We start from the raw sequence: 26,831 nt of genomic DNA on the forward strand, positions 1-26,831 counted from the left end.
TTTTTCCCTCTTATTGATTAAAACGACAATTTTTGGTTTCAACAAGATGGTAAGATATGTCACACATCATGTGAAATGATTGCTCTGCTGAATGGAAAGTTTCCGCAAAAAATTATCTCTTTGCGTGGCAACCAGGAATGGCCTGCCAGGTCATGCGATCATTGTGATGTTTTTTTTTCTGGGTGGGGTGGGGTGGGGGGAGTTGTAAAATCAAAAGTGTACGGGAACAAACCACAAACAATACACGAATTGAAGGAGGAAATGAAAAGGGTTGTTACTGGCACCCCTCCAGATGTCTGTGAACACTTTATCGAGAACTTCAGTGAACGCATTGCTCCTATTCCGCACGTAAATAGGAGAACTTATTTAATGTGTTTGTAAAAAAAAGGAAAAGACAGAGAAACATTACATTTTCAATAAATTTTGTATGTTCCATAGCATTTTAATATTCGTCCCTACCTCCCGGACACCGTCTAGTAGCAGCTCTTGTACGCCTTCGACACAAGTAATACATATTTTCTAGAGTTTTTCGAAAATCTGTGTCTTATAAAAATGTATGTATGTATTTATGGGTAATAATAACTCTGGAAAGCCTGGAGCAATTTCAAACAGAAGCACTGTGGAGGTTTAGATATACCTACCTTCCACGAGGTTGTAGTTGGGGCTGAAACGGGGGTGACGTAGAAGCTTAACTCAGGAAGTCTGCAAAAATAATTGCAACCAAATTTTCTGTATACATGACTTATTATTTGTATGTAAATAAATACCATCATTAGGGGTTGGGGGTGAAAAGCCATGACATGAAAAATTTTCCCATAACGACTTTTCCGTCCGCTAGACTCATTGGTTATAGTTCCGATGACGTATCACCTCTAGGGTTAGGGGAATGAGAGGACGAAGCGGGGAGCAAGGGAGAGATGCAAAGATAGTGACATATCGGCATCTCTCTGTACCTCCGGAAACAATTTCTACCAAACTTGGTACATGTATCACTTGCTGTCCAGAGAAAATTACTGTGGGCAGTAAGACACACCTATAGCCGAAGGTGGGGGTGAAGACTAGTGGTTACATAGAAACACAGCTCAGAAACGCCTGGAGAAATTCCGAGCAAATTTGTTACGTACATCACTCCTTATCTGTATGAAAATACTGTGGTAGTAAGACACCTCTACTGCTTTTAAGGGTGGGGGTGCGGCTGAGAAGGGGTGGTTCTTACCCAGACAGAATTACAAGTTTCCTCAGGATTCATATGAAACTGCAGAGCGAAATTCGCTACAGATACAGATGAGACACGTGTGAAATGTGTTATATATACGAGAGCTAATCGGAAAGTAAGTCCCGATTGGTCACCAAAAGGAAACCACAGGTGAAATTTAAAAAAAATGTTTTATTTGCAACAATTAGCTACATCTTTCAGCCACTTCTCTACATAGTCACCACTCCGACTTAATCATTTGTTGTAGCGCGGTACCAACTTACCAAAACCCTCGTCATAGCAGGCAGCCGCCTATGCTTTGGGCAGATTCTCTACGCTGATCTACAGCTCGTTAACTGTGCCAAAATGCTGTCTTCAAAGCCAGCGCCTCATGTGAGCAGAGACGAAACTCAGCGCGAGCCAATTACGGACTGTACTGTGGGTGATCAAACACTTCCCATTGAAAACGCTGCAGGAGCATCATCATTGCCTCTGCAGTGTGTGGCGGAGAATTGTCACGAAGAAAGAACCGTATGACAGTTATGTTATGCAGGCTGCGTGACATCAGGCGAAATCTCCCGCTAGGCCCTCATACTTGGTGGGAGACACTATTTTCTAGGCATTTTTACGTGTTTATCGTCCGCTCCGAAATGAGAAGAGCAACGTGACGTGATCGAAGGGCAGACTAGAGAGACTGCCCAACATATACGTACAAAGAATTTACTTTTCGAGTAGCCTTTATATATATCAGAGCTGTTCGAAAAGTAAATTCTTAAGTAATAGTATATATATATATATATATATATATATATATATATATATATATATATGAGAAATTACTTAAGAATTCCCTTGTATAAATACCACAGAGCTTGTTATTTGATTAATGTATGTAGTAGATTCAGCATATCATAAGCATCCCGACTGTTTGTTCCGCTGCATAAACAGTTCTTCCATAACCGTTGAAAGGATATCAGGCTCTCCTGACTTCATTCTATATTGTGATGCGAGGACAGGAACAGATTGAAGTGGGAATCTGCCCCCTATTTTAGCTGATGACGAGACGAGTGTTGTAAAACCTGTAAAATTTTATGTAGTATTGGACCCTAAGGTTTTAGGCTGGAGCTTTTTGTGTTTTACAGAAGGCCTGGCACATTCCTTTTATTCCAGCGGCTTCCCAGTCACAGCTACCTGTTGTACAAGTTTGTTTCCAAATTGTCCTTTTTGTCATAACTTTGATGACTGACAGAATGCGGAACTTTCTTATTTCTCTCTCTCTCTCTCTCTCTCTTCTCTCTCTCTCTATCCCTCTCTTTCTCTCCCTCCGTTTTTATGTATGTGTGTGCAAATCTTCAAGACTTTTTAGATATTAATTCCTAGTATCGTTTGATAATTTTGCCACTGTCATCCACACTTACCTCGTAAAAATCAAATACGGGCGCTATAAAGACGATGCTGCAGCGTGCCCAAACCATCATACAGACATCATCTTCATCTTTATTGTCATCATCGTCATGGATAAAGTCACATTGAGGCATTAATGGGAATGAAATGGTAGGTGTCTTTGCTAAGGAAGACTCTTAGGATTGAGAAATAGGTTATTGTGGAATTCCAATTAGTGAATATAGTTAGAACATCATCCAGGAAAATGTAGAACAAAGATTGGGGAAGTGCTATAGAAGTACGGGAAGACTTTACAGAGAAATACATTTCTTTCTAACGGTACTTCTCAAATAAGACAACCGTCGACGTTCAAGAACCGCCACCGTATGCCTGAGTTACTGCTGCTTCGAGAAATGTCTGCATTAGACGGTGTTATATCATTTCCGCAGTGTGTATGTGGCGAAGATGAGCGCTCCGACAATTTCAAATTCGATTGCTTTGATTGCTGAGTACGCACTAATTCCCTATCGACATCAGTAAAATTGTTACTATCGGAAATATACTATGAGACTTACAGAACCTTAACGTGCTTTTAGGTGAAGATTAGCGTTTGCTAAGGAATTGCAGACACTATTGAGTGAAACTGGTAATAAACTGAAAATTCCAGAATGAGATTTTCACTTTGCAGCGGAGTGCGCGCTGATATGAAACTTCCTGGCAGATTAAAACTGTGTGCCGGACCGAGACTCGACCTCGGCACCTTTGCCTTTCGCAAGCAAGTGCTCTACCAACTGAGCTACCCAAGCACGACACACGCCCCCTCCTCACAGCTGTACTTCTGCCAGTACCTCGTCTCCTAGTTTTCAAACTTTAACAGAAGGTATTCTGCGAACCCTGAAGAACTCGAAAGGCAAAGGTCCCGAGTTCGTGTCTCCGTCCGGCACACAGTTTTAATCTGCCAGGAAGTTTGAAATTGAAACTTGTTCTTTTGATTACACGGTTTTATTAGTTATTAATGTAACTGCACTGGCTGTAAGAGACATTTTCAGATATCAATTTTAAAAAAGGGTATCGTCTGCAAGTGCCAAGTGAATTTCCTGCTAAGCACGGTGCAGAGAGAGACAACCGGGAAGGTGTTAGTGAAGCTGTTAGAGCGCGGCCAGCTCGGCGCACGGCCGTTATCAGAAGCTGAACGTGCAGAAAGGCGACGCGGGAGCGCGTCCAACGCTCCCGGTTTCTGCGGCCGCACGTGTAGCAACACACAACACACTTACGTCTCCGTTTTCCTCATCCAGCGACTGCTCCTCCACTCCGCTGTCAACCGTCGCCTTCGACGGCCACAGCAGCTTGTACACATACTGAGGAAACATAGTCATTGTTGTGACTATTTACACGTTGGCACTTGTCCGACGTCCTCTCGAAACGGCCAGCGCAACGGCACGGAAGTACGCCACCCGAAGCGATGCGCAGGGATCCTCGATGGGGAACGCGCGAATCGGAAACCACGAGGCACCTACATCGTAAAGAGACCCGCGAAAACGCGCAAAAGACCGACCGCTGTTCGATTTCGGGGCGAGTACGCTAACTGTCGGCGGTGCAGCATTTCCTCGGAGCGCCCCTGGACGCAGCCGGGGACCCGGCCTGCGGAAGGAACTGCGCGGACATGCCGGCGCGTTACCGCGGCAGCGACACTCGAGCGAAGCGCGCTCTCGCATCGCGGCCTGACCTCAGCGACGCCGCCGGCCGCTGTGGTGGGGAAGAACGGCGGCCGCAGGGCTGCCAACCCCGCGCCGCCGCGCCTCCTTTCCCTGCGGCGTGACGCAACGCAGCGTGGCGGCGGGCAACGCCCACCTGGGCTCTTCAGCGCATAGCGGGGCAGGACGCGCGAGGTCTGCCGAAAACGGCAAACTAAATCACAAGGTGTGATTGCGAAGGGTGTCCCATAAAGAATGCGCATTTGAGTGCACAGTGACATTCAAATTGATGGATCAAATTAAGTACCGGGTGATCGAAAAGCCAGTATAAATCTGAAAACTGAGTAAATCACGGAATAATACAGATAGAGAGGTACCAATTGACACACATGCTTGGAATGAGATGGGGTTTTACTAGAACAAAAAAATAATAATAATAATAATAATAAAAATTAAAAAAATTCAAAATATGTCCGACAGATGGCGCTTCATCTGATCAGAATAGCAATAATTAGCATAACAAAGTAAGGCAAAGTAAAGATGATCTTCTTTACAGGAAATGCTCAATATGTCCACCATCGTTCCTCAACAATAGCTGTAGTCGAGGAATAATGTTGTGAGCAGCACTGTAAAGCATGTCCGGAGTTATGGTGAGGCATTGGCGTCGGATGTTGTCTTTCAGCATCCCTAGAGATGTCGGTCGATCACGATACACTTGCAACTTCAGGTAATCCCAAAGCCAATAATCGCACGGCCAAGCATGACGAAAGTGGCAGCTGCGCACACGATCGTCACCAAACGACGCGCGCAAGAGTTCTTTCACACGTCTAGCAATATGGGGTGGAGCGCCATGCTGCATAAATATCATACGTTCCAGCAGGTGTTTATCAGCCGGGCTGGGGATGATGCGATTCTGTAACATATCGGCGTACCTCTCACCCATCACGGTAGTTGTCACTGATGTTTCGCTGTTCAGCGCCATCTGTCGGACATTTTGTGAACTTTGTTTTTTTTTTGTTCCAAGCATGTGTGTCAATTTTTATCTTTCTATCTACATTATTCCGTGGTTTATTACGTTTTCAAATTTGTACTGACTTTTTTGATCACCCTGTACTTTACATCTTATTGCGGTGTATACTACTTATCATTATGTATGAGATTTATTACTCAAATGACTTCCATGACTTTGCATGCCCACTCTCGTTTTTACAGTGAAACTTTCCGTACCTTTTCGACAAATTTGCATCTCTACTTCTGAAGTAACACGATGAATCTCGACGTTGAATTCTGGAAATGACCGGTTTGCTGACGCACACTTCACATTTCAAGTACTCCTTCGGAAAGAAATCACAGTGAGCTACATCACAAAATCTGGGTGACCATTCACGTCAGCGTCGCTAGAAACCATGGAGGGGGCTTGCACCCCTGTTGTTTTGCTTGGCACTATCACAGCACAGGTCTACATGGATGTTTTATACACCTTCTTGCTTGTCACTGTTGAATTCGGGCACGGCGATAACATCTTTCAACACGAACGAGCACCAGTTCATAATGCACGGCCAGTGGCGGAGTGGTTACACGACAAAAACATCTCTGTAATGGACTTGCCTGTACAGAGTCCTGACCTGAATCCTATAGAACACCTTTGGGATGTTTCGGAACGCCGAATTCGTGCTAGGCCTCATCGACCGACGTCGATACCTCTCCTCAGTGCAGCCCTTCGTGAAGAGTGGGCTGCCATTCCCCAAGAAACCTTCCAACACCTGTGAGAGTCGAAGCTGTCATCAAGGCTAAGGGTGGGCCAACACCATATTGAATTCCAGCATTACCGGTGGAGGGCGCCACGAACTTGTACGCCATTTTCAGCCACGTCTCCGGATACTTTTGATCACATAGTGATGGTGTAGACTTTATTTGTGGCAGAATTAGGCATGGTGAAGAGTAGTAGAACTGTACAAACACACGAAATTTCTGTCTTGGCCCACTTTGCTACTTCTTACTTTCATCATCGGATCTGTCATGAGACAAAAAGTAAAAACGTGGCATGTTTAAATTCCTTGCATGTATTACAAAAATATTAATCGTGAGGAAAAAAATCCATGGGATGCACATTGTTTCAGTAGATCACAAAACGAGAAGTGCTCACAGTAAATAGGATAAAATTCAGTAATATACATGAGTAATTCATACCAAATATTTTTAAAATGTTAATACAACATATATCGTCAAATAGTACGTTCTCATGTGGCGTGTAGGTGCATAATGGCGGCGACACAGTCACCGAGAAGAAGGTGAATTTTTTCGACTGCTATCAGGTGGCGTCCAAGGTACAATAACAGCGCACTCTATTTGATAGATGATAGGCAAGTGCAAACATGACATCAGACTTTAATAATAATAATAATGATAATAACAAACGACAAAAAAAAACAATTTTTATTCAAATCCGTTTATTCATCATGGCTGCTTGTTCCTATGAGAATAACTCTCAAATTCTTCCAAGCAAAGATTACGAAAGATCTAAGAAGGTAATATTTCCTCTACTGTGAATTTAATTTTTGGATGCATCTAGTTAAATTTCTTAACAATGTCGTTAATGTCATCTAACTCAGAAAGGAAGTGTTACCTTCTTAGATCATTTGTTAAAGAAAAATAATGGGACACTATCAGCTTATGTTTTCCGTAAATCAACCAAAATAATGGTTCAAATGGCTCTAGGCACTGTGGGACTTAACATCTGAGGTCATCAGTCCCCTAGAGTTAGAACTACTTAAACCTAACTAATCTAAGGACATCACACACGTCCATGCCCGAGGCAGGATTAGAACCTGCGCCTGTAGCAGCAGCGCGGTTTCGGACTGAAGCGCCTAGAACCGTTCGGTTACAACGGCCTGCGTAAATCAACCACTTCATATGGTATTATTACCACAGACTTGTGTCAATCAAATTCCACAGATGGTTTTTTTTTAGGTCAATGACTAACAGGATCCTCAAATTAACTCTTGATAATATTGCTATTGAACGTGAATTAAATGTAATTACAGAGCTAATGATGGCTAATGGTTTTAATGCAGTGAGGATATACAGAAATGTTAAAGACAAGTGGAAAAGGCATGAAAAGCAAAAAGCAACTAAAACGAAGTTTATCTCTGACTTATAATCGTACACATTTTGGGAGCACTGCGAAATCGTTAAAAAGAGAGAGTCTAAAAGTTGGATTTCGTATCAGTAGATATTTATGTGGTGTCATCGCCAGACACCACACTTACTAGGTGGTAGCCTTTAAATCGGCCGAGGTCCGGTAGTATACGTCGGACCCGCGTGTCGCCACTATCAGTGATTGCAGACAGAGCGCCGCCACACGGCAGGTCTAGAGAAATTTTCTAGCACTCGCCCCAGTTGTACAGCCGACTTTGCTAGCGATGGTTCACTGACAAATTACGCTCTCATTTTCCGAGACGATAGTTAGCATAGCCTTCAGCTACGTTATTTGCTACGACCTAGCAAGGCGCCATGATCAGTTTCTATTGATATTGTATATCATGTACCATCAAGAGCGACGTTCGTCATTAATGGATGCAAGTTAAGTATTCAACCAGCTACGCCCGTTTATCTCAATTCTAATTCCCTTGTCATGTTCCAGACCTCACGCCAGCCTGCGTGAGCTAAAACGCGTGCATTTCGGCCTCCTGTAGTAACCCTGTGTTGGCTCTCCTGCCAACCACAACAATTTACGTGACAGATTACGCAAATCTATAAAGAATAATGATAACAAATTTTCGAGGTCTCGAGTGTATAAGCTCAAATAGAAGGATTGTGATAAATTTTATATAGGCCAAACCGGCAATAATTTCTCAAAAAGATGTAGGGAGCAAACGGACGAGTCGAACTAGAGAGTTTCAGGGAACCATTTAAATTTGAAAAACATAATGTAGACGGCATTACAGAAAGCCTCAACATCCTCAGGAAGCACCCAAAGGTCACGTACTCAGAAATTTGGAAGAACTTAAAAAAGATATATTCTCATAGAGACAGACAGTCACAACGAGTGATAAACGAGTAAACGGATAAGAGCAATTTTTTTTTGTCTTCTATGACTAGTTATGAAGTTTGAGTGTTTTAGCAAACCAACTCCTAACTCCCACCTTATTTTTATTGGCTCCACATGGATTACCCATTGGTTGTCTTGGAATCATTTTTCTGCGATTTGGTCACCGCCTTCTGTTATATTTTGCTGTTGTTGGGCTCTACGATTTCTCTCATTTTTTTCTATAGCCTAGCATTTGGTGCAACAATATTTCAGTGTTTCACTGTAAGCTGTCATATTTTTATTATTGTTATTTCATCCCTCTCGCCCCATATGGGCAGAGGTTGGCTGTCAGCGCTACGATTCAGTTCTCCACTCTTCAGCCAAACGAATTAAAACAGAGTTAAAATGAGAAATAGAAACTAACTTACAAGAAGATGAAATTCTTATGACAAAAACATTGAAACACTTAACTTTCACTTAAAATCTAAAGGACCTGCACTAAGGTGAGCAGTATTTTCGGAGGAGAGAGAATATGTTCCATGGGTTTGTGGGTCTGCTAGGAAAGCTATGGAGATGATAGTGGAGGAGGTGGATAGTAGGAAATACAGTGGGAAAGGCAGAGGGTGAAGCCTGATGTGTCACGTGGGTAGGGCTATTGTTGCAAGAGAAAAGGGATTGGGATGGATGGTGATGGAAAAGGAGAGAGAAGCTCTGATGTCGAATGGGTTAGTGGTGAAAAGTTAAAGTTGGTGGGAGGGATAAATATGGGGGCCAATCTCATTGTCTGGGAGAGGGTAAGGAGTGTATGTAGGTGTAGGAACAGTGGGATGTGTGCGTGAAGACGTTGCAGCATACCAGTGTTGGCGATCAGAATGGAGACAATGAAGTTATTGGAATCTAGTTTGCGGATAGTACAGGAGATACAGAGGTGTTCGATGTTGATGAGGAGGGGTGGAAATTTGATGAGATGGTGGAGGATCCAGGTGGGGGAAGGTAAAGACAGAGTGCATTGCGTTCGTGGATTTGGAGGGAATTGTAGAACATTGGTGGGGAGGAGATCCATGCAACATTTTCATAGCAGACGATGGATCGGATCAGGGTTTCGTAGGTGTGGAGAATAGTGGAGGGGCGTAATCCCCAATTTCGGCCTTTTAGTAGTTTCAGTCTATTGTAGGCTTTATGCTGGATGCTTAATAGGTGAAATTTCCACATTAGTTTTTGGTGAGGTTCAGTGCAAGATTTTAGTGTGTTAGTTATATGGACAGGACGGTTGTAAATGGTATGGCAGAAGTCATGGAGGCTGAAGATGCGAGTGGTTCGTCCTATGATTTTCGCTTACGTTACATCGGGAGGTAAACTGGTTCACTGGGACTTGGAAGGATCAATGGGATTTGTGGAGCGTAGGGTAGAGGGCGAGGAAAAGGGGGTCATCAGCATACGGAAGGAGGTGGACTGGTAGGGGTGGTTTCGATATATCAACAATAACTGTAATATTTCGTTTCTTTATTATTATTTCATTTTCCTACGACGTGTTTTTGTCCACTGGCAGTGGATAAAAACCGCTCTTCAGCTAAATGTTACCAAAACTGTATTTAAAAATGGTTAAAACATATAAAATGCGACAATAACAGATGACTTTGTAAAAAATACATAGGTTGACGATAGTGACGATTTTTACAGTGGCTGAGCGGTTCTAGGAGCTTCAGTCTAGAACTGCGCGACCGTTACGGCCGCAGGTTCGAATCCTGCCTCGGGCATGGATGTGTGTGATGTCCTTAGGTTAGTTAGGTTTAAGTAGTTCTAAGTTCTAGGGGACTGATGACCTCAGATGTTAAGTCCCTTAGTGCTCAGAGCCATTTGAACCATTTTTCGATTTTTACATAAAAACAAGTGACAATAAACAGGATTTGTAAACTACACATACATGAAAATACTGACTGTTTTTAACACTCGTTTGACGGTTTTATAATACAGTTAAAGTACAGTCACTCTTGAACGTGAATGGTGGGTTTGTGTAATGGTGATGTGAGGTGAGACACGAAGAAATTTTCATAATGAAGGTGCAAAAATGAGTATGACTATGGTGCCCCGTAGAACTACAGGTAGCAACTTGAAGTCAGCAAGGTGGATGAAGGGGAAAGGAGGAAGTTGGAGGATGGTGTGAGGTAGAGCGTTGTGATTAGGATGGAAAGAGGGGTATACCTCGGGAAGGATTTCATCGTTGGGGAGTGGTAATTGGTTAAAATTCCGGCGGGAGAGGATGAATAAGGCATGGAAGTACATGGGAGGTGGAATATGGATGTAGTGGCGCAACAGGGTATATGGGTTGGTGATTAGTGGTTGGGAAATTTGGTGCTGGGACTGGGTTTTTCGGTTAATGTATCGGATCCGAAGGTGCTCTAGGAATAGGAGAAGGTGTGGGAAGTGGATGGGTTGATGTAGGATGTAAGTTGGGTATGGTAGGCGGATGCCGAAGGCCAGGAGAAGTGCATGTCCTTTCGGGATTTCAAGGGACTTATAGGATTTAGGCGAGAAGAAGATCCAGTCAACGTTACACTACGTCAGAGGTTTTTTTTTTCTTTATTGTTATTTTCAAACCTGTTTACAGGCAGGCCAGCAGCAGCATACTACGCCACTCTTCGGTCGCAGAGAAACATACAAGATACAAATGAAGACAATGTGAGAGAAAAAAATACGGTGGACATGTAAACGGAGACAAACACTTTTTAAAATACATGGAGCCGTTCACCGGCGTAGAGTCCAAGATAAAAGTTGTTCAGACACTTGGACACAGACATAGACGAATATTGTCACACGTGAACGTAGGTGCACAAAACGAGTTACACTGAACCACTGAAGCACAAAACGACGGCACACACAGAAACACCAGGCGTCGACGTCAGAGGGGGCGGGTGAGGGATTTATAGGTGAACTGTCATATATTGTACAAATATTATGTTACGACATGTTCGTTAAAATCTCAGGAGACTCATATAGATGCACATGTATTAATCCATGTGGATTTTTCAGTTTGATATATACTTCCATTAATAAAAATGGAAATATATTGTAATCTAATATATGTTTCATCCACGTCTGCACTCATCTGTCATCTATCGAATAGCGTGCGATGTTATTGTACCTTGAGTGCCACCTGCTGGCCGTCGGAAAATTCACCTTCTTACCGGTGACTGTGTCGCCGCCCGTAAGCAAGTACACCCCATACGAGTACGCACTGTTTGATGTTATATATTTTATTGATGTTTTACAGTTCAAAATGGTTCAAATGGCTCTGAGCACTATGGGACTTAACTTCTGAGGTCATCAGTTCCCTAGAACTTAGAACTACTTAAACCTAACTAACCTAAGGACATCACACACATCCATGCCCGAGACAGGATTCGAACCTGCAACCGTAGTTGTCGCGCGGTTCCAGACTGTAGCGCATAGAACCGCTCGGCCGATGTTTTACAGTATTTAATGTGTATTACTCATCTATATTACTGTATTTGTACCCGTTTTACTGTCACCGCTTCTCATTTTCTTTGTGATCTATTCTATTACTGGACCTCCCATGGTTATTTTCTTTTCTTACTAAATATATTTTTGTAATATGTGCAATGAATTGTATATCGTATATCCTATGCTTTTATTTTTTGTCTCATGACTGATCCGATATTGGCAGTTAGCCGAAAGCTTAATCAAAATAAGAAATAATGATGTGTGTCCAAGAATCAAAAATGTTGTGCATTGGTGCATGATTATGGTCGCTGACTGATACGAAGACGTCCTGTTTGCTATTCTGAAGCTGGATGAAATAATGTGTATTGTAAGATTAGTTGCCACGCACAGAAAAGAAATTGTTGTTGATAATAATAATCATCTGTGTAAGAATGAATACAGGCTATGTTTAAATAATAGGTAACATGTTGTAATGCAGCAAATAAATAAATAATTGATAAATTATAATAAATAATATAATTTTACAAACATCGGTTTTGACAGCTTATGACCATAGCAGTTTTGCGCCCTAAAACCATAGCCAAAAGAAAAAGAAAATCTGTTTGAAGACTTATTTCATACGAAATTGTGCAAGGCTTCATTTCATTTATTCCCTCTCGTCTACACACAATCTCCGCAAATTTATGATTGAAAGCAAAAGGGTGTAAAAAGTTTCATATTAAGCTGAGATAAGAAAAATAAGCTGTAAAAATTTGTTATTAAATGTAAAAAATAAAATATAAATATTTAATATCTAGGTCAAGCGCAAACCGATACGCAACAAAACACAGCGTTCCCAAGGAATTCGTCATCTCACGCACACTTGATATTTCCTTACATCTGTCCTGACGTCTGCATATCGGCCGTTGCTTTTTCTTGTTTTAGTAGTGCACCAGGATACCCACCCGAAGCCATTACTTCAGAAATGATAACCGCGACACAACGTGTAGCCCTTTTGACTTCTCGGAGGAATACAAATTTATTCTCGTGTTTTACCAACAACAAACTATAGTTAACTTAGCATGAGCCATTGTAGTACAATTCTCGGGTAACGCAGCGCATCTCGTGTCGTGACGACGAGAGTATTTCATTTCCTAAAGCGATCTCCACCCATCAGTTGAGTGGTTCGGTCGCTAAATAGGTTGTGGCAGACTATATATTCCAAGATGTCGGGCTGGCCGCGGTGGTCTAGCGGTTCTAGGCGCTCAGTCCGGAACCGCGCGACTGCTACGGTCGCAGGTGCGAATCCTGCCTCGGGCATGTATGGTGTCCTTAGGTTAGTTAGGCTTAAGTAGTTCTAAGTTCTAGGGGACTGATGACCACAGATGTTAAGTCCCATAGTGCTCAGAGCCATTTTCAACCAAGATGTCGGATGCAATCCCTAGTCGGTCCTAGGATTTTTAACTGTCTCTGATCGCCTTTAGCAGCGTTTTATATATGTGAAAATTACCAAGTTGTTCCGTGTTTCGGTATCCACGTTACACAGTTCGTCTCCCTCTAACTGCCTGTTTGGGGACATGGCGAGTAATGCAATACGGAGATCAAACCAATCTTCGAGCTGACGACAGCTTTACTTACTGTCGAGCCCTACAGAACCCGCCGGCCGCGGTGGCCGAGCGGTTCTAGGCGCTACAGTCCGGAACCGCGCGACCGCTACGATCGCAGGTTCGAATCCTGCCTCGGTCATGGATGTGTATGATGTCCTTAGGTTAATTAGGTTTAAGTAGTTCTAAGTTCTAAGGGACTGATGACCTCAGAAGTTAAGTCCCATAGTGCTCAGAGCCATTTGAACCTACAGAACCCCTTTGTCCCAAGAGATCTTTCTAACACTGAGGACTTCGTTAGGTGCCCACTAACATATAGCTATTAGGAATCACTAAAGGTATCAATATTGCAATATTGCATGACGGTTGCGAGAGAGAGGTAGAGACCCTTGCGGACATTATTTTCTAGTTTCTTCCTTTGCAGTCTATGGTTTACTTTTTTGGGCAATGTATATACCGTCTCATTAAAGTGAAAAAAACTCCTCCGGAACAGGCTATGGAGACCCATCGGTACCGACCTACCGCAGTGTCATCCTCAGCCCATAGGCGTCACTGGATGCGGATATGGAAGGGCATGTGGTCAGCACTCCGCTCTCCCGGCCGTATATCAGTTTCCGAGACCGGAGCCGCTACATCAAGTAGATCCTCTGTTGGCCTTACATGGGCTGAGTGCACCCCGCTTGCCAACAGCGCTCGGCAGACCTGATGGTCACCCATCCAAGTGCTAGCCCAGCCCCACAGCGCTTAACTTCGGTGAAGTGACAGGAACCAGTGTTACCACTGCGGCAAGGCCGTTGGCTTTTCAATAAAGTCAAGTTCGATCGAAATGGATTCTTTTTTTTTTTCTTTGCTGGAAATGTTTGCGTATTACAGGAAGATATCCGATGTAAAACTGGCATCTCAGAAAAGCAGAACGGTGCCAGAAACTTAAGAAACACACGACGGTAGTAAATCACAGGAAACTCGTCTGGTTTGGACTTTTGGGGACAATGTTACAGATGGTGACAATTAATGAAGTAATTATGCCGTGACAAATTCTTCGTTGAAAAAATTAGCAACAATTAGCACGTAATTCAGTTTCAAGCACCTGGTGCCCTTCTACAGAAGATTAGAATCATGCTATCATCCGCTGAAAACACCGCTGAACGCAATTCTTTGTGTCAAAATACCAACGCGTGGAGACATCCCTACAGCAGCTGATAAGCTCAGGGAAAATAACCAGGTGTATGCAGGAGTACTACAGTATTCTGCTGTATATAACTGCTTATTTTTGACGCCCGCTAATGAAACGATAATTCTAATCTTCTGACGAAGACCGGTAAAGAAATAAAATTTCTTTCTGCTAAATGTTGCGGATTTTTTCAAAAAATGTAGCCGAGTTTTCTGAAGACGGATAAAGTACCAAACATGATGAAATCGTTGTGGGAATATCTGTTTACTGTAATGTGTGGTTTACTGTATGAAAGCAACAACACGAACTGAAAAAGTAGAGCGCCTGCAGCAATGATTAAAAAATTTCTGCAGCTAAAATTTATTTTAAAAATGCCCTTATTCCTCATTCAACTCTTAAACAGATCTGCATCAAGCTTAAACAATTTAAAGGCTTTTTTTATTAGAACATTAATCTTTTTTAGTATGGAACGCTTGAAAGTCGACAGAATAATATTGTAGTAAAGATGGGCTACTAATATTCAGATGCAGAACAAATTTTAAAACTACATGAATACATAAGTTTGCGACAGAGTGAGAAAAATGCAGCTAAACACAGTCACAATGCACGGAATTACATCGCACTTTGTTCCGTTGAAAACACCGCTGAACGGAATTCTTACTGTCAAAATACCAACGAGTGGAGACATCCCTTCAGTAGCTGATAAGCTCAGGGAAAGACTGATGATTAGCTACCCAGACCTCTGTTTGTCAGATTGGTCTCGTACGCAGCTGAGTAGCTTATCGCAGTAGTTCCAAGAAATAACACGCAATTAACCTCATGTATAAAGTTACGTTCGCTAGCTGCAGCTGCTGACGTTCTCCTACAGGAAAACTCCATCTGCTAAACAACCCAACCGAAGCAGGCAGAGGAGAGCCCGGAAATGCTGCTGCTCAAATAAACAGTTTGGGGACATTTGCCATAAACGATATTAGCTTTTTCGACTATCGTGTGCGTTGTGAATATCTCAAGAGCTTTACGAGCAAACCGAGCGAGGTGGCGCAGTGGTTAGCACACTGGACTCGCATTCGGGAGGACGACGGTTCAATCCCGTCTCCGGCCATCCTGATTTAGGTTTTCCGTGATTTCCCTAAATCGTTTCAGGCAAATGCCGGGATGGTTCCTTTGAAAGGGCACGGCCGATTTCCTTCCCAATCCTTCCCTAACCCGAGCTTGCGCTCCTTCTCTAATGACCTCGTTGTCGACGGGACGTTAAACACTAACCACCACCACCACCACAATTTACGAGCAAGTTATCTGATTGCTATAAGAGCAGAACACAGGCTGATGGGCTTCAGACGCACAGGTAAACAGAAGAACCGTTATGTGAGAGATATGTTTGCTTACGTTTGATATACGCTCCCGTACACATCATAACCACTACATCATCATGCTCGGTTAAATCGGATTACACCGCTAGTGGGGTATATAGAGAAAGGAAGGCAGAATTAACATCCTAGCAACGACAGGACTTCATCATTAGATACCCTGTGTGGGAGCAGAAAAGAGAGAGTTGTTGCAATGGAACTGGCCAATGGGTATGGCAGGGATTTCAAGCTCCAGTTTTTCATGACAAATGGTTTTACGTCAGTTATAGTGTATCTAACAAAGCAGATGCAGATATGTAACTGGGTTCTTAGCCTGTGACACAGATGAGGCTTACGTGAACGAAATTTTTGTTCATTACGTTGATACATTTTACTCAGTAACATATTCCAAATGTCTTGTTGATCTACAGAAAAGTTTTGCTGATAAACATTTTGGTGTTGAATGTACTTCGTTCCAGTACATCAACTCGATTACCACGCCATCATAAAATTCTTTGTTTCGGGAAGTTCATCGCCAAACGAATTTCATCCAAAGTTGGCGATAGGTTTCGAAGATCCTGGTCCTTCGTTTATGCTGTTACAAAATGGGCAGCTTAAATGAAGCACAATAGTGTTACTCTCGAACACCGTTCAGATAGAGGACGGCCCTAAAATACAACGACAGAGGAAAATAATTTGGGCGAAGACGTGAATGAAATAACGCCATAGTTATAAATGAGTAAGGCGCATTTTGCGCGAAGAACTAATTGTAGGAAGACTTTGCACCAGAAAGATGTCACATTTGTTGAATGCTGACCGACAACAACTGCATAATACGAACTTCTCAACAAGGTTGGTTATTTTGTTTACAGATTTCTTACCGTAAATAAGACGTTAGCGCACCACATCACAGTGAAAGTTGGGCGTTTATATCTTTTTTGGAAAGTTCGCTACTGATTTTACTGTCACGTGCGTACACAAACACTGAGATATTATTATCGCGAGCGGTAACGAGCGAATAGCTGTTGAGAGTAGTGATACGCAGCCTGGCGGGGTGAGAAGTCACGCGTCAGGAGAGGTCGCAGCCCGCCCTGTCCGTGCTAGCTGCACAGGAAGAGAGACTTTTGTATTAATCAAGGATTTTCTGGTAATCTGACTTTTTGATGTGCGTCGTTGTTGTTTATTTGCGTACTGGAAAGATTTTGTCAGATTTATGTATGCATGCATTGAAAGTAGTATTCGTATCTTTGTTGTGACTAGATACATGATATATTGATTAAAGACATTGTGAAATACTTAAAGCTTTTGCTAATGAAACTGTCGAAGAAACAGAAAAATCTGAGTAAAGTTTGTCAGTTTTCTGATTCATCTGTTTTCACAGTATAGTACATTAAAAGTTTTTATTGGTTCCTTTCATATTTTACACCGCTTAATGTCTATAAAAAAAAAAGGCAGTAGTTGCATCAGCAGTTGTGACCAAGCACTGCACTCTGCATGGATCGCAGTATACTGTATCTTTTGACCTATTTTAGCTCGTTGCTGGATGCAGAGGCAAGACGAGGTAAGTTGTCTTACGTGCAGGAGCACAGTATTAATTGTTAGGAGGTATTAGAGAATATTTTAAAAAATGCATTCAGGTACAAGAGAATTGATTTTTCGTGATTTGTAGAAAGAGTAATAAATTTCTGTTTTTTTTCTTTCAATCAGAATATGCACATGTCGGAATAAAAAGCACTCCGTTTTCAGGCCACAAGTGGTCCATCGGGACCACCCGACCGCCGTTTCATCCTCAACTGTGGATACGGATAGGACTGGCGTGTGATCAGCACACCGCTCTCCCGGTCGCTATGAAGGTTTCCTATGATCGGAACCGCTACTATTCGGACGAGTAGCTCTTCTATTGGCATCACGAGGCTGACTGCACCCCGAAAAATGGCAACAGCGCATGGGGGACCGGACGGTCACCCATCCAAGTGCCGGCCTCGCCCGACAGTACTTAACTTCGGTGATTTGACGGGAACCGGTGTTTCCACTGCGGCAACACCTTTGCCTATCGGAATAAGGGTTTTCACAATACACACTGTACGGCTACGTATCAAATTTTATTATAACGATCTAAAAGTTTCAATAGACAGCCCAGCAAATTTTTACAGAAAAAGGATAGATAATGATAATATTGTCAGAGATATTTTTCGTACGACTGTTGCCACAATAATAATATTTGACATAAATCTAATAATAATTACAATTTTTGATAATAAAACTTTTAACACCGTCAACAGCAGCCGACGCGAGTGGGTCGAAGCCTTTGGTCATGCATAAAAAAGTCGGTGATGTATGCAGCTGCTGGAAAGGTAACGGTTAACGTTTTCTGAGGTACAGAAGGGATTTTTGTTATTGATTGCATAGTAAAGCGTAAAACAATAACTTGTAATACGGTTTAGTTGACAAATTGGATCGAAAAGAAGTGAGAAGAGACCTGGATTGCAATGAAAAATTTTCGTGTTTAATTCGGACAGTTTAGCCACTCAATACTGATCCTTTAGATACGGGAAAACAGAGCGGTTTGAAGAAAGAATTACTGGAGTTATTTACTATAACTGACACTTCCTAACGTCCGCTCATTCTCACACCAGAAACAAATGGTGACTGGGAAATATTTTGAATGAAACAAAGAGGCTACGGCAACCGAAGATGGCATATTCCATATGTTTCAGAAACGCCACACTGCGGTTGAATCAACTCTTTGGCAAATACATATGATAAAGTGAACTGACACAGAGGGAACTAAGTTTGAAAAAAAGGTCCTCTACGACCTAAAAACACAATATTTCAGCGACGGTCCAGGATTTTTCTCTCTACCCTCGTATTATAGACTTTATTGATATGTGGTCTACAGCAGAATGTGAAGATTAGATGGCTAGATCGGATAACTAATAAGGTGATACTGAATCGAACGGAAGGCAAAATAAATTTATAGATTAGCTTAGAAGTACTTTTAGTTGCAGTAGATCCACAGTGAGGAGATCAGCGAGGATGGCACAACTTAACCAAAAAAAGGAATTGTTGATAAGACACACCGTGAGGCATAAAGGGAATCCTTCATTTGGTAATGGATGGAAGTTTGAAGCGTTTGTAGGGGAAGACCAAGGCTTGACTACACTAAACAGGTTCAAATGGATACAGCATGCAGTAGTAATACGAAGATCAAGAGATTTCCCCGGGATACACTATTAGTCCAAAAAGTTCCGAGACTGATTTATTCCTGGAGTATAAATGACGCCATTGCAGTAGCTACGGTCACAACTGGAACTAACAACTATACGAGTAAACAATAGTTGCGCATTCGACCAGTCAGTTGAGAGCATACAGTTTCAAGTAGTGGACGTGTGATCGTAGTGTGTCACCGTTGTTGTGTTACAATCCGCAGTGGAGGTACATCTCTAAATAAAGTGTTCAAGACATACTTCAGAATATTTTGAAGGAGAAAGAAGTGTGTCCCATGTTTGTCCTGCACACATTGACTCCCGTACAAAAACAACGACGCGTGGACGGCTGCCGTGACTTGATAGACATGGAAAACGCGGATTATTGTTTTCTGAAAAAAATCACCACAAATGATCAGAATTGGCATTATCAGCAACAAAGTGCAGAAATTCAGATGAAGGTTCAACACTTTGACGACATAACACATATTTAAGCCAATGTGACGCATGAGGTGAACAACATCCTAAAGAAGGAATTTTCTGACAGAACACTAGAGGCATTAAAACTGGCCTCTTAACATTTATCTATTCTTTATTAATCCAGTATCAAAACTTTTGGGTCTGACGGGATAGATTAGCGTGCAGAAGTGTGTGGAACCAATCTTTGGGCTGACCACCAACACCGCCACCACAACAACAACGACAACTTGCTTGTTGAACTTACTCTGAGTTACACTGAAAATAGCGCACCAAGAGGGGAGCATTGGATCGAAATGAAATTCATTCGACATAAAGATACAGACGAGAGATTCACTTTTCTTTCAAAATCAAGGAAAGTAAACAAATGCAGTGAGTACAAGTAGACAAATACAGTGTAACATCAATAACGCTTTGGACCACCTTTTTATGCAATGCATGCCGCAACATGGTCCGGTCCGAGTCGATGAGACGTCTGATGTTGTCCTGAGGCAGACTGGTCCACAAATCTTGAACAGCCGCATCCAAATTAAGTGCCGGCCGCGGTGGTCGAGCGGTTCTAGGCGCTTCAGACCGCTACGGTCGCAGGTTAGAGTCCTGCCTCAGGCACGGATGTGTGTAATGTCCTTAGGTTAGTTAGGTTTAAGTAGTTCTAAGTTCTAGGCGACATATGACCTCAGATGTTAAGTCCCATAGTGCTCAGAGCCATTTGAAGCAAATCAAGTACAGAGTGAGACGGTGGCATCTGGCGTTTCAGCTGGTCCCACACAGTCCCTTGTAATGGACAAGTCTCGGGGAGTAGGGGGGGCAGACCGGCTATGGTACACTCGAAACACAATGTAGGAAGTCTCGAACAGGTCGAGTTGTGTGCGGACGAGCATTATCATGCGGGATGAGTTCCCCTGGTAGACAATGTAGGGAAGGTCCCACATGGGGTCGAAGAATGTCACCAACTTAACGCTGGCCAGTTGAGGTTACATGCACCGTAATTAGAAGGGATCGGCTGTCGTAGACTATGGCCCCCGAGGCCATAACGCCGGCTGTGCGGGCGGTCTGACGCACGACAGCGTGGTTGGAACTGTACCGTTCACCAATATGCCTCCGTACCCGTATGCCGTTATCACCCGTTCCCAAAAGGAATCCGGATGCATCATTAACCACGTTTTACTAGCCGCGGAAGTCCACGTCGATCTGGCTTGGTACCACTGTGGACGGAGTCGCAGATGCCTTGGTGTTAACATTAGTACACGACAAGAACGTTTGGACTGCAAATTCGCATCCGCAAGGCGTCTGGAAAGGGCTTGTGGAACAATTGGCGCCGTAAATCCAGTTGTATCGTGGAGCGAACCAGTGCAGTATCCCTGATCGCTTGCTGGACGATCCTTCGAGCCTCTCGCCTCTTCGTCTTCCTGATCGCTCCGGTCCCCCAGTACGTCGCACGTGGATGCCATCTCGAGTCAACTGCTCCCGACGGAACACTGCAAACGATCGACCTGGCGAGTCACATGGCGTGTGGACCAGCCTGCGGTTTTCATGGCTATGATTGGTCCTATTCAAACTGGCTTAACTGTGAGAAATATCGTCTGTTTGGCTGGCATTCTGCGCTTAGTAACGTCCTCCTTGACGCGGATGTGTTCGCCAAACGTACGAATCGTCCATTTTGCGCCTTTTAAATAGGGCACCCTGCATGATTGCAGCGCCACTGCAGGCTCTGTGTTCGTGCGCCCTGGCACCAAACTTGGGCCGGCACGTGTGGCCGAGCGGTTCTAGGCGCTTCAGTCGGAAACCGCGCTGCTGCTGCGGTCTCAGGTTCGAATCCTGCCTCGGGCATGGATGTGTGTGCTGTCCTTAGGTTAGTTAGGTTTAAGTAGTTCTAAGTTCTAGGGAACAGATGACCTCAAATGTCAAGTCCCATAGTCCTCAGAGCCATTTGAACCATTGGAACCAAACTTGGATCATTTACATATCGGATCTCACAATATTTATTTGCAAAGTTTCGCGTTTGTACCGTCCTTCCTTCTGGGTGCGCTGTTTTCAATGTTCCTGAGTGTAATTTCATGGTTTTACTCTGTTTCCAGCTATATTTAACAAGACATTATGTCTCTAAGGAGGAGATTGTTACATGAATTGGCTCTGTGATGAAATAAGTTGATGACATGGCGTTCAGGAATTTATTTGAGTAGTCTTATGTTTAAAAAGTATTTATGTTTGCTGTAAAGGAAACTGTGACACACGCACAGGCCGTAGTTAGTATATGCCGCCGCGTTGTGGCATCTAAAGCGCTCAAGGGCAGCGCCAGTGGCTTTACGGCTGGCGTGCAGGCCTGCCGCAGGCAGCGTAATCTCAGATAAATGCGCTGTCTCAGCGCTGGGTAAATAAGCCGTAATGTGGGCTCCTGCAGCCGAGGAAGCACAACGCGCAGCGCGTGGGAGGCAGTCACCGCGCTGCCTTCAGTGCGTCGGCTGTAAATTGTCGGTCATTTGGTCCGGTTTCGTAAAAGAACGGAAGAACGTTTGAAGCTTAACGCCGCGTAAACATCTAGGTCATTAGGGATGGAGTACTAACTCATTTGAAAAGAGAAGGAGAAAAAAATGCCATATCCTCTGGAGGAGTCTCACCGGCGTTCCTCTGAAGTAATTCAGAAAATACCAGAAATATACACTCCTGGAAATTGAAATAAGAACACCGTGAATTCATTGTCCCAGGAAGGGGAAACTTTATTGACACATTCCTGGGGTCAGATACATCACATGATCACACTGACAGAACCACAGGCACATAGACACAGGCAACAGAGCATGCACAATGTCGGCACTAGTACAGTGTACATCCACCTCTCGCAGCAATGCAGGCTGCTATTCTCCCATGGAGACGATCGTAGAGATGCTGGATGTAGTCCTGTGGAACGGCTTGCCATGCCATTTCCACCTGGCGCCTCAGTTGGACCAGCGTTCGTGCTGGACGTGCAGACCGCGTGAGACGACGCTTCATCCAGTCACAAACATGCTAAATGGGGGACAGATCCGGAGATCTTGCTGGCCAGGGTAGTTGACTTACACCTTTTAGAGCACGTTGAGTGGCACGGGATACATGCGGACGTGCATTGTCCTGTTGGAACAGCAAGTTCCCTTGCCGGTCTAGGAATGGTAGAACGATGCGTTCGATGACGGTTTGGATGTACCGTGCACTATTCAGTGTCCCCTCGACGATCACCAGAGATGTACGGTCAGTGTAGGAGATCGCTCCCGACACCATGATGCCGGGTGTTGGCCCTGTGTGCCTCGGTCGTATGCAGTCCTGATTGTGGCGCTCACCTGCAGGGCGCCAAACACGCATACGACCATCATTGGCACCAAGGCAGAAGCGACTCTCATCGCTGAAGTCGACACGTCTCCATTCGTCCCTCCATTCACGCCTGTCGCGACACCACTGGAGGCGGGCTTCACGATGTTGGGGCGTGAGCGGAAGACGGCCTAACGGTGTGCGGGACCGTAGCCCAGCTTCATGGAGACGGTTGCGAATGGTCCTCGCCGATACCTCAGGAGTAACAGTTTCCCTAATTTGCTGGGAAGTGGCGGTGCGGTCCCCTACGGCACTGCGTAGGATCCTACGGTCTTGGCGTGCATCCGTGCGTCGCTGCGGTCCGGTCCCAGGTCGACGGGCACGTGCTCCTTCCGCCGACCACTGGCGACAACATCGATGCACTGTGGAGACCTCACGCCCCACGTGTTGAGCAATTCGGCGGTACGTCCACCCGGCCTCCCGCATGCCCACTATACGCCCTCGCTCAAAGTCCGTCAACTGCACATACGGTTCACGTCCACGCTGTCGCGGCATGCTACCAGTGTTAAAGACTGCGATGGAGCTCCGTATGCCACGGCAAACTGGCTGACACTGACGGCGGCGGTGCACAAATACTGCGCAGCTAGCGCCATTCGACGGCCAACACCGCGGTTCCTGGTGTGTCCGCTGTGCCGTGCGTGTGATCATTGCTTGTACAGTCCTCTCGCAGTGTCCGGAGCAAGTATGGTGGGTCTGACACACCGGTGTCAATGTGTTCTTTTTTCCATTTCCAGGAGTGTATGTATATGTCTTATTGAACATATACGTAAACACCACTCCAAGCGGATGATAATCCATTTGTTACAACTGTACCAGCTCCAGCACTATCAGCTATTGTCAGATATTCCGTGCCTCCTAACAGCTCTGCAAACGACCTTCATTTCAAAAGTGGAAAAAAACCAGCCTTTAAAACACTGTATACTCTAGACTGCGGCTAACATGCATGAGGGGATATATCAACATGTAGTGTTCGATCTGAAGTTTTCCCGGAGTATTTCCAATTTGAACAGTTCTCGGGCACCCGATCGGGTAGCGTCGAAATTTCTCCACAATATTGCGGCAGACGTACACGCTGCCACCTTCAGGTGGTTCCTGACGAATGCTAAGAAACAGAACACATGTCGTTGGCGTGCATTCCGTTTGTCGGAAACACCTCAAGAGAAATCGGCAGAATCCTGGAGAAACACAATGTGAATTGTGTATTCCGACCCCTTGCAGAAACCTTGACTCTACTGAGTTCAGTGAAAGATGACCTAGGCCTTCGAAAACCAGGTGTTTATCAAATTCCCTGTCAGTGCGGAAAATCATACATTGGGGAGACAATCCGTGCTGTAGAAGAGAGGTGCCGCGAACACAAACGCCATACCGAATTACGCCAGGCCGCTAAATAAGCCGTGTCTGACCATTGTATAAAGACTAGCCATACTATGATGAAAAAACAAAAATACTCTGTCAATCCTCCTACTTCTGGGACTGCGTTACTAAAGAGGCCATAGAAATCCCACTGCAGGACGCTCTAATTAATAAAGACAGCGGCCTTCAACTTAGTCAGGCTTGGAACCCTGCACTCAGCCTGGAGAGAAAGATGCGGTCCCAGAGATCGAGGACCGCCGCCGACGGCGGCAGCAGGGAGACTGCAGACCCCAGTTCAGACCCAGGCGCCGCTTCCGCCACCACCTCCAGTAGCCGCCGCGCCGGCCGCACCGAAGACACCAGGAGAGGAGCGGTGGAGGGGGGTACCGGCTAGTATATATCGGACGCCGAGAGGAACAACACAGCATTCGTCAGGAGCCACCTGAAGATGGCAGCGTGTACGTCTGCCGAAATATTGTGGAGAAATTACGACGCAACCCGGTCGGATACCCGAGGACTGTTCAAATATGTAGTGTGGTGACGAATGCAATTAGAAAGGAAATTACTGGTTCGCCTCCGACCCTGAGTCAATCAGCTCGTCTGACTCCCATTCAGGGGATGTCAATTCAATTCTCGGTACTGCCAGGGATTTTTCTGGTTGTGAGAACTGGTAGGGCTTGGCTAAAGCGAACACAAGCAGTAGAAATTCTCGCCGTCTGCGGGCGGGCGTTATTTTGCTTGAATGTAAGCCCAGGATGGCTTGACATGAAGGGCAACAAAACTAGAAGTAGAATATCGTCCACGTACCGCTACTGTGTATGGGTGCCGCGGATGACAACCAAAGAAGTCTTGAAATGAAATGGCACACCAAAGCATATGGCGGGTGACAATCAAGTTGCTACAACACTGCTGTCCGGAGAGTCTTCAATCACGTCTTTGCGGGTCATCGAAGACTGCAATCTCATTGAGTGGAGTAGAATTGTCTTGAGTGATGAGTCCCTGCTTCGTAATGAGGCCTGATGACCAGTGAAAACATGTCTGGTGGCACCCTAGGTTGTGGTGGGATACTACCCTCACTGTCACCCGCCATGCGGCTAGACAACCTGGAGTAATGATCTGGGGTGCCATTCCTTTCCATAGCGGGACCCTTTTGGTTGTCATCCGCAGCACCTTCACAGCACAGCGAGTACGTCGATGACATTCTACGCCCTGTTTTGTTGCCCTTCGTGGTAAGCCGTCCTGGGCTTACATTTCAGCAAGATAATGCCCTTCGGCACAATACGAGAGTTTCTATCGCTTGTCTTCGTGCTTATCAGAACCTACCTTGGCCAGGAGGTTTGCCAGATCCCTCCCTACTAGAGAACGCTTAGAGCATTATGGGTGGAGTCCTCCAAGGGGCTCCGGATTTTGTCGACATAACGCGCCAATTGGACAGAAATGGCACCATATCCTTCAGGACACCCATCTACTTTATCAATCAGCGCCAAGGCGAATAAATCATCCATTTTTTCTGAAACTGTAATCATTTCCTTGTCTGTTCATGTACGCCACATCTAGCTATTTTCGTCCCATTCGGATAAATCCTTCATGGTGCTTCTTTTTTTTCTTAGAGTGTATTATGTAGATTGTACACCAGGTATTACGATATAGAATGTCGTGGAAAACAACTTCTGAAAGCTCAATAAAAAAACAAATTTACTGACAGGAAAGGATTATAAACGCAGTGTTATCGACAGATTAGGAACCATCTACTGACTTGTATGAAAAGTACAAGCCCCAAAAAAACTTCATTAGACTGTCTCAAATTTCTTTGCGAAATCGTACTATAATAGAAAACATGCTGAAGATACAAAGAAAGCGCCAACGACAGTTACTTCTAAAATTAGTCGAATTTCAGCTAAGTCGTGTTGTGGGCCTTGTGGAATTTGGATGTTCTTCCCGAAAAATTATCCAGTACATCGGAAGTAGATGTCAGTTGTCCGCCCGGGGTAGCCGCGTGGTCTATGGCGCCTTTTAACGGTCCGTGCGGCTCCTCCCGTCGGAGGTTCGAGTCCTCCCTCTGGCAGGGGTGTGTGTGTTGTCCATAGCGTAAGATAGTTTAAGTTAGATTAAGCAGTGTGTAGGCTTAGGGGCCGATGACCTCAGAAGTTTGTTCCCACAAAGTTCCAAAAAAGATGTCAGTTGTGTTATCATTGTCAGTGCCATTAAACTTAGGAAGATGCGCATGCCTCACTCTGGCTTGTTCAGAACATCAAATGGTTCAAATGGTTCAAATGGCTCTGAGCACTATGGGACTTAACATCGGTGGTCATCAGTCCCCTAGATCTTAGAACACCCAGCCATCACGAGGCAGAGAAAATCCCTGACTCCGCCGGGAATCGAACCCGGGAACCCGGGCGTGGGAAGCGAGAACGCTACTGCACGACCCCGAGATGCGGGCTCAGAATAGCAGACTGTAGTTTCGTTGCAGGACCTTCACACCAAACTAGTAGCCATTTTTATAGCAAACTGATCGCAGCACAAATGAGGACCGTTGATGTCGCCAAGGTGCCTGTTAAGATCACTAGGTCCCAGGAGGTGGAGGCTGGA

The 26,831-nt window shown here is 44.5% G+C and overlaps 1 protein-coding gene across 3 annotated transcripts in view; it reads right to left on the minus strand.

The window, feature by feature from the left end:
* The window catches only part of LOC126329703 (phospholipid-transporting ATPase IF-like), a 613,381-nt gene that overhangs the window by 414,095 nt on the left and 172,455 nt on the right, over positions 1 to 26,831 (minus strand). The window contains exon 1 of one of the 3 annotated variants that reach the window (XM_049996201.1): positions 3,853 to 4,331. The exons of 1 other annotated variant lie outside the window; for it this stretch is intronic. In XM_049996201.1, the coding sequence (XP_049852158.1) occupies positions 3,853 to 3,954 (102 nt within the window). In that variant the 5' untranslated portion in view covers positions 3,955 to 4,331. Of the gene's footprint in view, positions 1 to 3,852; positions 4,332 to 26,831 lie in introns of those variants that run through there. One more of the 3 variants, XM_049996200.1, reaches the window with a different exon arrangement.

Source organism: Schistocerca gregaria, chromosome 2 (assembly GCF_023897955.1).
Source record: "Schistocerca gregaria isolate iqSchGreg1 chromosome 2, iqSchGreg1.2, whole genome shotgun sequence".
Taxonomy (NCBI): Eukaryota; Metazoa; Arthropoda; class Insecta; order Orthoptera; family Acrididae; genus Schistocerca; species Schistocerca gregaria.